A 16,716-nucleotide genomic window follows, 5' to 3' on the forward strand; every position below is an offset into this window, starting at 1 on the left:
ATTTCCTTGCTTATAACACTTAACAGTTTTAAAACCAGTAATGTATTTAACAAACAAGTCTCTATTAAAGATTAGAGGCTTGAATGATTTTTTTTTAGTGAAAAACAACATAAAACAATGAAAGTGTATCGATTCTGAGATAAACCAACTTACATTTGTCAAAAAGACCCCACTACCCTGTTTGTCAACACAGGACACAAAACGAAATTACACTTCCAAATGTGTTTGCAGGCATGTCTTTATAGTAAATGAGATGCAGTCTTCCGGTTACAGTGTTAAGATGTGCTGTGTGTGTGTACATGTGTATGCACGAGCGTGTGTGCAAGTCAACTGTGCATGCACAGCATAAATGTGTGCGTGTGTGTGTATGTGTGTGTCTGTGCCTGTAGTGAAAGGATGTGGGTGGTTTCTGTACAACAGGAAAACATTTCTGTTCAAAAAGGGAAAAGTGTTCACTTCCTGGTCACCCAGTATCGATACATATTCCTGGTCAAAAATGCACAGATGTCTTCCTAGTTTGTGGAGATAACAACAATCTCTCTGAACAACACTGCCATCATCAGTGGGGTCACCACACTGTGCCGGCTATGTCCCAACCCCTACCCTCCAACTCCTTGCCCGTACATCAAAGAAACACCAACAAATACTACCACCACCATACTGACAACATGTGACAACCAGCAGCCCTAAAAACAAACTTGCCAGTCTCCTTGGCACTCCCATCGCCCCCCCCCTCACCCCACCCCACCCCTGACTCCCAGCACACACACCACAAAGATAACAGGGGAAGAGAAACAGCCCAGAAAAGATGCACTTTGACAAAGAAATGTCTTCACCAATAACATCCATATGAAGAAGCAGCAGCAGCAGCAGCACTGAACAACCTTCTGTAACAAGTGGGTCTCTCCTCAAAACCTGGCAGAAGCTGGAGAAAGCCCGAGTGATACAGGGAGTGTGTGGAGCATCTGCACAGCCAAGTCCTTTTCTGGCTCTTCTCTGTTGACTGATATGTTCTCTCTCTGTTGTCACAACTAAAACTACTGAGGTGTTCTTTCCTTTTCCCATCATTTCTTTTTTATTGTATGTATTGACCCAACACTCAGCTTATATCACAGATTGACATAAGTTTACATTTGGGCCAACAGCAAAGTGAAAGCTGTATTATCAAAGATTTCTCCAATCAATGGGAAATCATTTACAGCTTGGTCTTTTGTGAAGGACTATGATTCTCAAACTAGGAGGCAAAATTGCACTGGCTCTTAGTGCTGCAGCCTTGTGGGCTGGTTGGCCTTTGGGAACCATCCCAACGCTGACTGTCCTAAAACCCTTTTGGTCGAGAGAGTGGGGATGTAACTTGAGCAAGACACCCTCAACTATAATCAAATTCTAGCCCAGATAGTCGGAACAGCAGTTGCCTCCTCTGCTGTTCTGATGGTCATAGTCAGACACGACTGACTATCATATATATATATATATATCCTGCCCAGCTACAATGACCCAGAAAGTTGTTTTATCAGTACTATTATATTACTGAGTGAGAAAATTGTTATTATAGTACTAATGACATAGTCAATATTGACCTGGACAGCTATCACTGCTGTTCCAAGTGGCTGTAATGTCAGTGAATGCTGAATCGGAAAGCAATGATGCATTTTTTGGTGGTGACCCAGACAACTGATATACAGCTGTTACTGGCAACACAAACAGCTATGATATAGTTACTACTGACCCAGACAGCCAAGATAAGGCTACTGGCAACCCACATAGCTGAGATAAAGTCACTGATGACTCAGACAGTTGAGAACAAATTACCAGTGACCCAGGTAGCTGTGATGTTATTGGCCACCCAGACAGATGTGATGTTACTGGTGACAAAGACAGTCGAGATAAACTAACTTACTGGTGACCCAGATGGCTTTACTGGTAACCAAGACAGCTGAGATAATAATTACTGGTGTCCCAGACGGCTGTGATAGTTACTGGTGACCCAGACAACTGAGATAAAGTTACTGGTGACCCAGACAACTGAGATAAAGTTACTGGTGACCCAGACAGCTGAGATGTTACCGGTGACCCAGACAACTGAGATAAAGTTACTGGTGACCCAGACAGCTGAGATGTTACTGGTGACCCAGACAGCTGAGATAAAGTTACTGGTGACCCAGACAGCTGAGATGTTACTGGCGACCCAGACAGCTGAGATAAAGTTACTGGTGACCCAGTCAACTGAGATAAAGTTACTGGTGACCCAGACAGCTGATATGTTCCTGGTAACCCAGACAGCCGAGATAATGTTACTGGTGGCCTGGACAGATGTAACTTGTGACCCAGAAAGCTGTGAAAAAGTTACTGGGTCACAAAGTTACTGGTGACCCAAACAGCAATGACAGTGTAACTCTGATAATGTGCTCCATGAACGAGATGCTTATGATAATGTTACAAATCATTCAGGCAGCACTGATACATCTGGCAATCTAGACAACTGCGATGACGTTACTGGTGAACCAGACACTTCCGACAAATCAACTGATGATTAAGAAGCTGTAATAATGGACAGACAAGTAGGGTGAAGGGGAAACTTTTACGGAATGCTGTCCATCTGTTTTACGCATCTGCATGCTTGTATGTCACCATGAGTCAAATCCTTCCTTGTCTGCTTCTTCAAGACATTTCTGGGATTCAGTCAGAGGCAGAAAATATACATGTCAACATGGGTTTTCCAAGACCAGGACCCAACATTAACTCAAAGTTTTATGAAAAGCTTTCAAAATGTGACCAGTTTGCTGGCATTAGAGTTAACATGAAAAAAACATCATTATCATTCAAATGTAAGTAGGGAAGTCATCTCTTTTTTTTAATGTAGAAAAAGAACAATATTCATTTTCATGCTGGATTCCTTCAGCCCATGGATGAAAAAAACAACAACATGAGGTCAGTTTTTTGGATGCAAGAGCCACACTAGATGAACCAAAGTTTTGTTTGAAAAAAAAAAAAGAGTAAAAAAATAATAAATAAATAAAAATACAAATTAAAAACCGCTCCCAAGATTTCAAAGTCTGGAATTCCAGAAAGAGCTGATGCCCTTGTGACCTTTTCAAGGCGACGAAATGACAAAAAGACAGGCGCTGGATATGGGGACAATGCTGTGTCCAAGGACTTCCAACATCTGGTGCCGTGGTTGAAGATGTCAGGGTGGGTGGGAGAAGCACTGATGACCGCCACCAACAGCCACCGCTGCTTCCACATCAATAACATGTATTGTAAAACACACACGCATGCGCACACACGCACGCACGCACGCACGCATGTGCGCGCATACACTCACACACACACATACACACACACAAGACAGACAGACAGACAGGCAGACAAAAAGAGGGGAGAAAATAAGTTACTGAGAAGAGAACCTCACACACAAATACAGACGAGAGGAAAGAAAATGAGGGTGTGAAGGACCTGGAGACGTCCACTCTAAAGGCTGTTAAAGCTGCTCCCTCAGGACAACTCCACACAGAGCACAGTTCAAGACCTAACCCTGATCAACACCATGCATAAGAGGCAACAGGACATCCCTCAAGAGGATCTGCAATGCTGCACCCCCCAAAAAAAAACAGCTGCTGAAGAGAGAGAGAGGGAGAGAGGGAGAGGAGAGAGAGAGAGAGAGAGAGAGAGAAAGGTGCAGACTCGGCATGGACGAGGATGGTCAGGAGGATGCTAGGAGGAGGTGTCCTCGGATGGACCATAGTGCTGCTCCAGCATGTAGCACTGCACTTCCGTCTCTGACTCGTCCGTCATGAGGCCCGCACGGTGTTGTTCCTCCCCCTTCCTCTCCCCCGCCTTCCCCACTCCTCTCTCTCTGCTGGGCCCGGCCCTGTCTCCCCCCTCCTCCTCCTCCTCCTCTTCTTCCTCCTCCCCGGCGCCCATGCTACCGGCAAAATCTGGCTCTGACAAGTCGGACACTTGGCGTCGGTGAAGTGGGCGTTGGTGGCGCTGGTGGTGGTGGTGGTGGTGGGGGGACTGGTGGTGGTGGTGGATGAGGGGGGAAGCCACCTCGGCCAGAGTGTCACTGTGGATCAGGTCACGCGACTGGGCCTTCAGAACGTGACTCCACACAGGCTCCGAGGCCGGCGATTCGGAGCGCGAGCTGTGGTCCGTGAAGACGGAGTCGGTGTCAGAGTAGGTCTCCAGCACTGTGCCCTCCGACGAGGCTTTGGTCACTGAGTTCCCTGCAGCAGCAACACAGCCACAAGGGTCATCACTGCATGCACACACACACAAGCACACAGTTTGATTCAGTTTCACTTTCTCAAGGAGGCCCTACTGCATTCGAACAAATCCATATACGCTACACAGCGTCTGCTAGGTAGATGCCTGACAGCAGCATCACTTGTCAGGCCTTGAGGGCATGCTTATACATCTGTGTACCGATCAGAGTGGATTTCTTTTTTATATAATTTTGCCAGAGGACAACACTTTTGTTGCCCTGGGTTCTTTTTCAGTGCGCCAAGTGCGTGCTGCACACAGGACCTCAGTTTATCGTCTCATCTGAAAGACTAGATGCTCAGTTTGATTTTCCAGTCAAACTTGGGAGAAAGGGCGAAAGCAGGATTCAAACCCAGACCCTCGCAGACTCTCTATATTGGCAGCTGAGCTTTTAACCATTCTGCCGTTTTCCTCCAAGCACACACACACACACACACATACACACACACACAGTGCACGATTGACAGAGGCATTGCAACGTAAACTCGCAGATGCAGCATACTAAATTTTGTTAGCCGTCATATGCAGTGTCTTGTCAAAGTGTGGCTAAGCTGCATGAAAATAACGTACGTGTCTCAATGGTGCACAAGCTGAAATAAGACACTGGGTTTCCTGTCTCGCAGACAATAATTATGTCTTGTAGGATACAACATCTAGATTAAATCCTCATACCACTACAGAAGAAAGCATTTCTCTGTATAAAGTAACTATTGGAATCAAATCCAAATCTTCAGTACGCTTGCTAGAGAAAAAAAAAAGGTGAACTGAAATATATGGCCTTGCAGGTAAAGACAGACAGAACGATCCTAAATTCTCCCATAACCCTTTCCCACCTAACTGCAGAGGAAAGACACCATGCTCGTTTAAGCCCAAAGTCAACAAACACAGCATGACAGGCACAAGAGATGAGTGGTTAAAGCACTGGACTTTCAAACTGAGGGTCCTGGATTTGAATCTCGGTAACGGTGCCTGGTGGGTAAAGGGTGGAAATATTTCCAATCTCCCAGGTCATAATTTTGTGCAGACCTGTTAGTGCCTAAACTCCCTTTGTGTGTGTACGCACGCAGATCAAATACGCGCGATAAAGATCCTGTGATCTATATCGGCGGTTGGTGGGTGATGGAAGCAAGAACACACGATGCATGCACACCCCTGAAAACGTAGTACGGATGCCTACATGGTGGGGTGGGTAAACAAAACAGTCATACACATGTAAAATGTTGTATGTCTGTATATGTGTGCTTGACTGAAACCTAACTGAAAAACACAGGAAACGGAATGATGAGCGCCCAAATGGCAGCCATCAGTCAGCTCTACCCAGGTAGGCAGCCTGTTGTGCAAATGATTTTGTGTTTGTAAAGCGCTTAGAGCTTGGTCTCCGACCAAGGATAGGCAGCTATATAAGTATCCATATCATCAGCAGCAGCAGCATACCTGAATTTTTGCTGCCACTTCCACATTCACCATGACCCCCTCCATTACCCCCGCCCTTCCTACTGCCACCATTCTTCTTGTTGGAGTAAGGGTGGTGGTGGTGGTGGTGGTGGTGGTGATGGTGGTGGTGGTGGTGGGGGTGGAAATGTCGGCCCAAGGTGCACGTGGCCGAGTTGCTGCCGTTGCTGCGAGCAGTGCTCGGGGAGAGAAACCAGTCTGAGCGCTGCCGAAGCCTCTCCAGTTGCTTCCTCTTGACAGAGTTGAAGCGAGAGAGGCTCCGGGTTTGGTAACTGGACCGCACTTCGTTCAAGTTGTCTTCCAGAGACTTGGGTCTCTGCAAAAGAAACAAACAAAAAAAGGGAAAAATAGATAAAGGCAAATAACTAACCAAGTGACAAAAGGCTTCGACTGGTCACATGTTCTGGGACTCAGTCACCATAGGTGATTTTTTTTTTTTTTTTTTTTTAAATAACATATCACAAAGGAAACTTATAAATGCTTCACAGAATGGATGGCTAAAGTGGTGATTAGATGAAGTGATATTATTGTCAACCTTCTAATATTACAGACTGATGATTGCACATCCCAAACAGAGCCTGTGGTGTGATGTGTCAACAACACATGTAATATGTACATAAATATATACGTACATTCGATTACAACATAACATACACAAACATGCAAGCAAGCACACACACACACACACACACACACACACATGCACACACACACACACACACACACACATTCAAAAAGCACATTGATCAATAAGATGGTTGGCAGAAAGAAAGAGGAGTGTTTTTCAGAGACATTTTAAAGTGAACTGGGGAAACCATGTCATGGACTGAGAAAGGCAATTTGTTCCATACTTCTGGCCAAAACACAAGAGTGCTGACCTTGAGATTTTGTGTGTGTTTCTTTGATGAACTGTCAGCACTCTGGAATTAAAAAAAAAAATTGACACAATACAGACACCATGCAAGTGAATATACCTTGGAGACTTCTGGAGAAGGCACTAGAGAGGGAGGAGACTGTACCTTGGAGAGTTCTGGTGAAGGCACAAGAGACAGGTGACAATACCTTGGAGACTTCTGGAGAAGGCACTAGAGAAAGGTGACAATACCTTGGAGACTTCTGGAGAAGGCATTAGAGAGAGGTGACTGTCCCTTGGAGACTTCTGGAGAAGGAACTAGAAACGTGACTGTACCTTTGGAGACTTCCGGAAAAGGCACCAGAGAGAGGGGAGACTGTACCTTGGAGAAATTTATGAAGAAGGCACTAGAGATAGGATACCGTACCTCGCGGACTTCCAGAGAAGGTGCTAGAGAGAGGAGACCGTATCTTGGAGACTTCTGGAGAAGGCACTAGAGAGAGAGATGACTTTACCTTGGGAGACTTCTAGAGAAAGCATTAGAGACCTGACAGTACCTTGGTAGACTTCAAGAGAAGGCACCAGAGAGAGAGGAGACTGTACCTTGGAGACTTCCGGAGAAGGCACTAGAGAGAAAGGTGACAGTACCTTGGAGAGTTCTGGAGAAAGCACAAGAGACAAGTGACAGCACCTTGTAAGACTTCCTGAGAAGGCACAAGAGAGAGGGATGACAGTACCTTGGAGACTTCCGGAGAAGGCACTAGAGAGACCTCAGGGGCCGACAGCGTGGAGACATTGATGGTCAGCTGAGACACCTCCCCTTCCCTCTCCTCTTCCGATAGGGAGGGCAGCTGCCGGCGCAGTCCGGTCATGGGTGACACCTGGGGGCTGTCCCTGTCCCCTCCTTCGTCGCTGTCCAACCCACACCCAGCCTCCTCCTCCTCCTGGTCGCTGCCCCCTTCCAGTGGCACCACATCGATGAAGTCGGAAGACACTGCTGTCAACAAACCAAAGTCGACACATTACAAAGATTTTTCTTCTTTCTTTCTTTTCATTTAAAAAAATTTTTTTTTTTACAGGTGTTGAAAGTGAACTAAATTTTTTTTTTTTTAGCAAAGCAAGGTGAATGCCTAAGACTGTTGCTTGCCATGTAAATGAATGAGGGCCCTAAGAAGCGAAGGACCGCTGATGACATGCACATGGCCATTATCACAGCAGGGGAAATAAGCACTATGTCAGCAAGAAGAAAATCACCTTAAGCAAGATAGAATAACTCTGGCTTGTTCTGTTATCCTCCCCCTCCCTCTCACTTATACTTCCTTACATCCCATCAGCCCCATAAAATGTGGCATGTCATTCTACAGTAGACTAAAGAAAATGAAACAGGCAAAAGAAAATGAAACCTCCTGAACATAACAGAAACAAAACTAAACAAAACCAACACTGTGAAACAAAATTTAACAATACTGAATGATAAATAGCATCATGTCGCCACACCAATGGCACTAACTAGCAAACCAACATACCAAAAAGGTACACACACAAAAAATAAAAAGCAAGTAAACCCTGCATCTTCCTTATGAATGAAGTGTTACAAAAAAAAGAACTGCTAACTTGGATATCTTTTCCAAAGATTTTATATGTAACACATAAGCAGTTAAAAGAGAATCCTACCATCACCAACATAAAAAGATTAATTGATAACCATGTGATGCTCATAAATGTTTTCACAACTACAAACAACTCTATGGGCAGAGTTCCCTGTGATGTGATTCTTGCAATTTCCTATCATCGATATGAATTATATATGTATCATTAGGACAAACCATCACAACCATTGAACATTCATCCTAAAGCTGAACAAATTGTCATGACCATTTATTATTCAACCTGAAACAAACCACTACAGTATTTCAATATTCATCCTTTTTACCAATAAACAGACAGCAGAATCAGCGTTTATCGTTTACCTTATATTCAACAAGTCAACAACAGAACTAACAAACTAACAACATTCAACAAAGAAATTACCATCTGTATGTGGAGGTCAGAATAAATGAAACATTAAAGGCATTAAAAAATCCCCCATTTCACTGGTTAGATTGAACACTCACCATTTTTAATGATTCATGAAAAACTACTTCCGTCTAAAAATCCCATGATCCTTAACTCATTCCGGACTAATAGTTTTCTCCCTTGCTTTCCCCTGCAGATGACCCATTTGTTTGGGTTAAGAAAAAAATACAAAACAAAAGTAACTGAATGAAACTGCCTGTACTTGACCCACTGACCCCTCTCCTCACGTCATGTGTATGCCCAACCCCATCCCTCTCTTCACAGCCCTCAGAAGCTCAGTCACTGTCAGTAACTCCTCACTGGTAGCTTTCTTCACTACAGATATTTTAATCAAGGTCTTCATCATCCTCGTTGATGTCGAAACCTTCAGTTTGAAGCATTTCAATCACTTCAGCAGCAGTAAAAAGCCGCTGTTGTGATCTAATGTGATCAAATGTGATTGCCATTTTCGATACGTATGCAGATTAGCTTGTCATGTGGGGTACCAAGGTCAACAGCTCACCAGCGAGTGTATAACTAGTTACGGAACCTCATGAAGAAACTTTCCATTCGACCCTTGACACGTTTGCAATGCCCAGTGTAGCTGTGATTTTTATGCTACCCCATGAGGAAAACATGGAAAAAAATTTTAATTGTCAAAACCACAATAGCGTGCCGTCGTCCGGAACGCTTCCTTACATCAGGAACACTATAGCATTCCATTGTCCGGAGTTAGTTAAGAATTACTTATGATGATTTAGTTGACATGAAAAGACTTATCATTCTTATCCTTTATGAATGATACAACTGACATCACCAATTCTGATGTAAGTAACACACAACAGTTGTTTGGTTGTGCTCTAAAGACACTGGCCACCAGAAAGAAAGGAAGCATGCATGCATGAAAACAGGAAGGACAGGGAGAAGGAAAAAAAACAGGAAAGACCTGTGTCTGAGCTAGATAATCCAGAAAAGAAAGGAAAGAACCGTTTCATGCCTAACCCATCAGTGTGAAGTCCTCACTTCTCTGAGTGACTCTTGAACACTTAAGCTTCTTTTTTCTTTATTTTTCTTACTTTTGATTTTAAAGCATAACAAGAGCAGTAGCAATATCAATTAAGCTGCCAACAATTTTTACACATAGGCATATAACCATGCTTCTATGGTAAAACTTACAAAATGAATAAAGAGCACCAAGGGAAAAAAGGGGGGTTAAAAGAAATGAAACAAAGCAGGTAGACTAAGAGAGGGAGTGAGAGGTAAAAAAATACTTTGAAATTCAAGACCAGAGTAAAACAGCAGTCAAAATAATGCATACTTTTCTTATTTACATAAAAAAATGACAAAAAGATTTTTTTAAAGTTTTTTTTAAATTTTTTATTAAGCAGCAATCAATACAACAAAGGCCTCAAAATTTTGCTCCCATGCTCAGAAGCAGCTGATTAATCAACACAAGTCTTCGACAGAACTGTTAGTTTGCAACATCAGCAATAGCAATGATAGTAAAAGATACCAGAAACAGTGGCAGAGCAAAGCAAAGCAAAACAGATTGTCCCCTGCACTCCTGCACATTTTCCACAGGTTGTCAGCTCTGTGTGTCAGCATGCTTCAATTCAAGTTAGCCTGCTTTGCCACCCCCCTACATCAAGCCTGGACTTATGAACAAGCAACTGCCGAATATAACATGAAAGTATCTAGACATAATACACTCTGCTACAGTGCTACACAATGGTTTACACACTACAGTTACGACCACAGACTGGGTCCGTACCAGAAACTACCAGTGCATTCACACTTAGCACCCACTTACTATCTTGCTACATATTTCTGTGCATTGATACGTTCCCACACCCACACACTGCCACGGACTGATAGATTCATGCCATACAGCCATGTACCAGTACATTCATACTTGCACACTTGTACATTCACTGATTCACATGACACACTGTTGTATCTCCCTTGTACAAGACCCTATGAGAACCAAACACCTCCTGGCATTTATTTACTTTTTGTTTTCGTTTTCTACTGACATTCAATTCCATTCAATTCAAATTTCATATTCCTTTGCACATTCATTCTATAATCTGAGCTTACTCAAAATACAAATAAACAAACAACAATCAAACAAACTCTGAGATAGGGTAATTCCTTAGTGAAAGTTGCTGCAGACTCTGAAGTAGACTTCTTTCTTTCTTTTCTTGCTTTATCGCTGAAAAAAACCTTTTTATTTATGAATATTCTGTATGAGTCGTGACTCCAGTGATGGCAGTACAAGAAGATAAATCTGTGAGATCATGCAACAGATCCATCAAGGAACAGAGATAATGAATATCAGTAGAGTGTTTGCCTTGAGGTAACGTGTCTGCCAAGGAAGCGAGAGAATCTGAGTACACTGGTTTGAATCCCATAGTCACCAATATTTTCTCTCTCTCCACTAGACCTTGACTGGTGCTCTGAACACTGGTCATTCGGATGAGATGATAAACCCAGGTCCTGTGTGTAGCAAACACTTAGTGCAAATAAAAGAACCTATGGTAACAAATGGGTTGTCCCTGGAAAAATCCTGTAGAAAAATCCACTTCGATAGGAAAGCAAATAAAACTGCAGGCAGGGGGAAAAAAAAAAAAAGGGTGGCACTCTCATTGTAGCGATGCACTCTCCCTGGGGAGAGCACCCCGGATTTCACAAAGAGAAATCTGTTGTGACAAAAAGAGTAATCCAATACAATACAATACAGCTTGCTGCACTGACAGGTGCAAAAGCCAAAGGGTTAAGCAAGGATTTAGACTTTCAATATGAGGGTCCTGAGTTCAGTCCTTCCACATATCAACGCCTGGTGCAGTAAAAGGTGGTGATTTTTCTGATCTCCCAGATCAAGCTTATGTGCAGACCTGCTAGTGCCTAAACCCACTCCCATATGTATACACATGCAAAAAGATCAAATATGTACAGTAAAAACCTGGCTGACAAGGGAAACCTGGGAAAAATCTCCACCTTAAACCCATGGCCCACCTGGCACCATGACCCGGACCTGAACCCAGGACCCTCGGCAGCTTCTGACTGAACAACTTTACAGAACTCTGCCAGCTGTTGTTTGTTTGGGGTTTTTTTTTTTTTTTTTTTTTATCCTTTTATGATTCCCTTCTGCAAAGTAATGGGCAGTCTATTTTCCTTCCAGCAACCAGGAAAAACAGACCAAAAAAAAGAAAAAAAAAGAGAGACAACACAATGGCAGATACAAAGCCACACTAATAAAACCAAGTTATGAGACAAGGCTGAAATCATGAACAATTACTCAGGTCAACATTAATTCTTAGCAAATGATGGCATCAACCATGTTAGGCAAGAGCCACCGGAAACCATGAAACTGAAGTGCACACACCTGAAATATCCCTAAAATGCACATTCAGTTTCATTTCATTGAATATGTGCACATATCCACACACACACACACACACACAGAACAGGCCATCAAAGCCCAGCAGGTGTAGCAGCCACAGCTGATCAAAACACAAAAACATCATCAAATTGCAGGGATTACCATGGCAAACCACACGCACCAGTTCATGCAAAAGAAATACAATTCATGCAAGGAAACAGCATTACCACATCATCATCAAGCGGGGAAAAAAGATGAATAAGAACAAAAAACAAAAAAAGCAGCAAAACAGTAAACCAATGCAATATAAATAACAAAGGAACACATGTAAACATGAAAACAAGACCAGTTAAGGGGGGAAAAGACACAGTGTTTTAGAGCAGGCAAATGGTCACAATCTGTCAGTGGACCTGCCTGTCTCCGACCTACCACGGAGCTGGCAGAACGTCCCCTGTGTTACCACTTTACATTACAGGCTCACTCATGCAGTAAGGGCTGATTATTACCTTCAAAAGGTGTTCATTTTCATAGCAAAGAGCTTCAGTTGGTATGACAAAGGTGCAATGAGAAAAATGTTATTGTCATGTGTTTCTTGTTTTCTTTTCAGGGCAAATAAACCATTCAACGTAACAAAATTTGACTTTGCTTCAGGCACTCATGGCAGTGCAAGAAAGCTAGCTGTGGCCTGTTGGTGGTAACATCCAAAATCAGCCAGCACGGAACCCAGATTAAATCTTCTCCATCTTCCACTGATTTGATGACGTTAAGGTAACACAAATTAGCCATAAAAAATTGATGTCTATAACCTAACATCAAAATTAACCCCCCCCCCCCCCTCCCTTTATGGTAAACCCATTTCTGATTAGTCAGCACTGAAGCTCTGGACCATGAAAAATCAGAGAGGTCTTTTGCAGGCAGTAATCCACCAGCCCTTGCTGACTTTTTGCCTTACCATCTCGCACGGGGTCAAAGCCCCATTTTTTCCCTTCCAGATGCAGAATGGCTGCAAACCAGCGCAAGGCATAGGCACCTAGACAAGAGGGGCCAGGGCAACAGTCAATCATGCCACACAGACACATCAGTGGGCAGGTGGGGGAGGTGGAACAGTAACAGGGGAAACAACAAAGGCCCACAGGTGGATATGCAGGGCGCAGTCTTCACAATGCTAGGCACAACAGTTCATAAAGTCCTATTAAACCCTCACATTTTTGTTCTTCACAGCCTTTGTTCTTCCTTTTTTTTTCTAAAAGATCCTTTTTTCTTCCTTTTTTTCTAAAAGATATGCCCTTTCAAAGGATTACCGCCCCCACACGCCCCTGCGAACCCCCCAAAAAGGTAATAAACAAACAAGATCAACATGACTGCTGAGTAAAACTAAAACTGTTCTAGTCCTGTTCTGCGCTGGTAACACCATCCAGCTGACAGAATTATATCAGGTCAACCCTTGTAACATTGTTGACTGAAAATAACTCGTTAACTTGAACACTGTCATATTCAAATGAATATATGGAAATACTTTGTAATGGTCATTGTAAAATACAATGTACTGAGAGAATAGAACCTGCATAGTATGAGGAAGAGATACATATCATATATGAAATCATTTATTTTCTTCTTTAAAATGTGAAGCCAAAGACAGGAGGGAGTGTGGTGATGCACCACATACTGATATATTCTGGCATCAAAATGATAGAAAATAGGTTGTGCACTGCATATCGGAAAACACTTAAGTATACACAGGGTTGGGGGCACACTATGCTTGGTTTTACACATAAGGCATGCACACAGGTCCACACACACGCACAAACACATATACTGGATCTTGCAGGTATACATGCTCACAGGAAGGCAGGATCAGTCAGGTGGTGGGTGGATGAAGAAGGCAGTGGAAAGCACAATGGGTGAGTACAGTGAGAGGGGGCTTTACATTCAGACCAGAAGGCTTCAACACATGATCACACAAAGGACTATTCAACACAAAGCATGCAGACCACTCTTGAGGTTGTGAATGCCTCACAATCACAAACACACACACACACACACACATACACACACACACTCTCTCTCTCTTTCTCACTCTCTCTCCCACACACAAAAACAACACATACAAACACACAAATCAAGGACATAATGTGGCTACCCCACAAGGAAACCAAAATGAAATCAAACCTTGCTAAACTAAAAGCACACATCACTGCTGTTATTAACAACTCTCTTCTGTCTGGCTCCTTTCCCACTGTGTTGGCCACTGCTCAAAAAGCCAAGTCTCGATCCGGACTCACTTAAGAATTAAAGACCCATTTCTAATCTTCCTTTTTTTCTCAAAAGTCACTAAAAGAAAGTTTTCCTCGCTCAACTTTTTGACCACCTCAGCACCAATAACTTGAATTACCCCTTTCAGTCTGGTTACCGCACTGGTCATAGCACTGAGACATTGCGAATGATTTATTAACTTCTCTTGACAACAACAAAATATCTATTCTCTCCCTCCTTGATCTTTCAGCCGCCTTTGATACTGCTGATCATCAGATTCTCAACCGTCTGAATCACACATTTGGAATTTCTCTCATGGTTCCGGTCTTATCTGACTGGTCTAATGTTGTTTTTGTTTGCGGTCTTTCATCCTCCCCTTCCAACATAAATTTGGTGTGCCACAAGGCTCCGTGCTTGGGCCCATTCTGTTTGTTCTCTATACACAACCAATTTCCACCATTGTCGTACTAACAGGTCTTTATTTATTTCCTATATGTATTATTTGTTTGGTTTTTTTAACCTTTATGGTTGCTGTTTTCTTTCCAATGTGATTAACTACAAGCTTTCTTTTCCAATAATGCAGAAGTGGTATACTCATGCTCCTTATTATTATGATATTATAATGCCACCACTCGCTTTCGCCTTACCCTAGACACCATTACTGTAATAGTTGACACAATTGATGCTATTGCTATGTTACAACTGGTCCAGGCTATTTATTATTAATGCCATCTTAAATCATCATGGTTACTACAATCATTAAGATGTAAACATTGATTGATTGAACGATTGGACAAACCTTTTTTTTTTTTTTTTTTTGTTGATGTTGTTGTTACAGATTTGTTTTGCCTTGTTTAGTCTGTCTTGTTTTGTTTTGTTATATCTCTCTCTCTGTAGTGGAAGATGCTACTGTTCGTTTTATATTATTTGTTTCATACTATTCTCTGTATTGTATACATGTTTTTGGAAAATTTTAAAAAAAGGTTAAAAAAAAAAAAAAATTTCCACCATTGTCAATCATCATTCATAGTCCCACCATAGCTTTCCCAATGACAACCAGCTGTATCTGTCAGGACCTTTGTCTCTCCTTCCTTGTCTCATTGACTCTACTCAGGCCTGTATCTCCAATCTAAAGACATGGATGACTGAAAACAAGCAAAAATTAAATGAGGATAAAACTGAAATCATGATTATCACCCCACAAAGACTTTGCCACTTAAGTCTCTCTTCCTTCCTGAGTCTCCCTCAGTGGCAACGACATTCATCTTTCCTCTTCCATCCGTAATTTTGGTTTCATACTCGACCACTCTCTTTTCTATCAGTACCATGTTGCAAATATATGCAAACTGTGTTACTTTGAAATTCACAGAATTGCATCCATTCAAAATCTCCTGACTGAAGATGCAACCAAAACTCTCCTCTGTGTCTTTGTGCTGTCCTGCCTGGATTATTGTAATTCCCTGCTTGTCGGTTCATCCAGCTACCTCACTGCTTGGCTTCAGAAAATCCAGAACCATGCTGCTTGTCTTGTCTTTCATTCCTCTAAATTTGATCACATCTCTCCTCTCCTTCATGCTTTACATTGGCTCCCAGTACAAGAAAGAATTATTCACAGTCGTCTCTCTTTGTTTCAAGTCCACTGAGGCTAATGGTCCACAGTATCTTTCTGATCTCATTCATCCTTACATACCCTCACACCAACTCCCGCTTTTTCTGACACCTGCATGCTTAGGACCCCCTCTGCTCGAACTAAAACGTATGGCCAACGCAGTTTTTTATACCAAGCCACCATTCTTTGGAATCAGCATCCTCAGCCACTCATCTTCACTGCAATCTTTCAAATCCAGTCTGAAGACCCACCTATTCCCCTCCTGAATAATTCTCAACAGCTCATCTCTTTCCAGTATGAACCAAAATGACCATTACTGAGTGAGTGAGTCTTGACAGTTTCAGAATTTGTTGGTCGTAATTTTAATTGTGTACTATTTATGACTGTGTGCTATGACTTGTGTGTGTGTGTGCATGGTGCTTGTGTGTGCTGTGGGTGTGTATGTGTGGGGTGATGAATAATTTCTAATAATGTATGGTATCTTGTGATCAATTTTTCCTTTTTGATATTTACGTATGTGTTCTATTTGTAAATGCCTAGGGCTTATTTTCCAGACTGGGCATAAATGTTCATAATAATAATAAGAACGACAGCAACTGAAAATAATATATATCTTGTCAAATAATTATTAAAAAATATATATTAACAGATTTAACCAATGAAAACTGAATTAACAAAACAACAATATAAGCATAAAAACACAACAATATCACACAGTATCACAAACACACAGACATGCTTCAGTGATAAAAAAATATTTTAAAAAACATTAAAAAAACAGACACTACAGCGATAACATGATGGGTGGAAAAGTAATAATCCACACCTGTCCCATTATCACCTCAGGCT

General features: G+C 42.3%; 1 protein-coding gene across 3 annotated transcripts in view; it reads right to left on the reverse strand.

The window, feature by feature from the left end:
• Positions 1-766: 766 nt before the first annotated feature.
• LOC143282796 (uncharacterized) overlaps positions 767-16,716 on the reverse strand; it is a 28,977-nt gene continuing 13,027 nt past the window's right edge. The window contains exons 7-10 of one of the 3 annotated variants that reach the window (XM_076588562.1): positions 12,958-13,035; positions 7,306-7,565; positions 5,698-6,031; positions 767-4,226 (exon numbers count right to left, since the gene is read on the reverse strand). In XM_076588562.1, coding sequence (XP_076444677.1) covers positions 3,715-4,226; positions 5,698-6,031; positions 7,306-7,565; positions 12,958-13,035 — 1,184 coding nt within the window. In that variant the 3' untranslated portion in view covers positions 767-3,714. The remainder of the gene's footprint in view (positions 4,227-5,697; positions 6,032-7,305; positions 7,566-12,957; positions 13,036-16,716) is intronic. The other 2 variants (XM_076588565.1, XM_076588563.1) reach the window with 2 other exon arrangements.

Source organism: Babylonia areolata, chromosome 6, assembly GCF_041734735.1.
Source record: "Babylonia areolata isolate BAREFJ2019XMU chromosome 6, ASM4173473v1, whole genome shotgun sequence".
NCBI classification, from domain to species: Eukaryota; Metazoa; Mollusca; class Gastropoda; order Neogastropoda; family Buccinidae; genus Babylonia; species Babylonia areolata.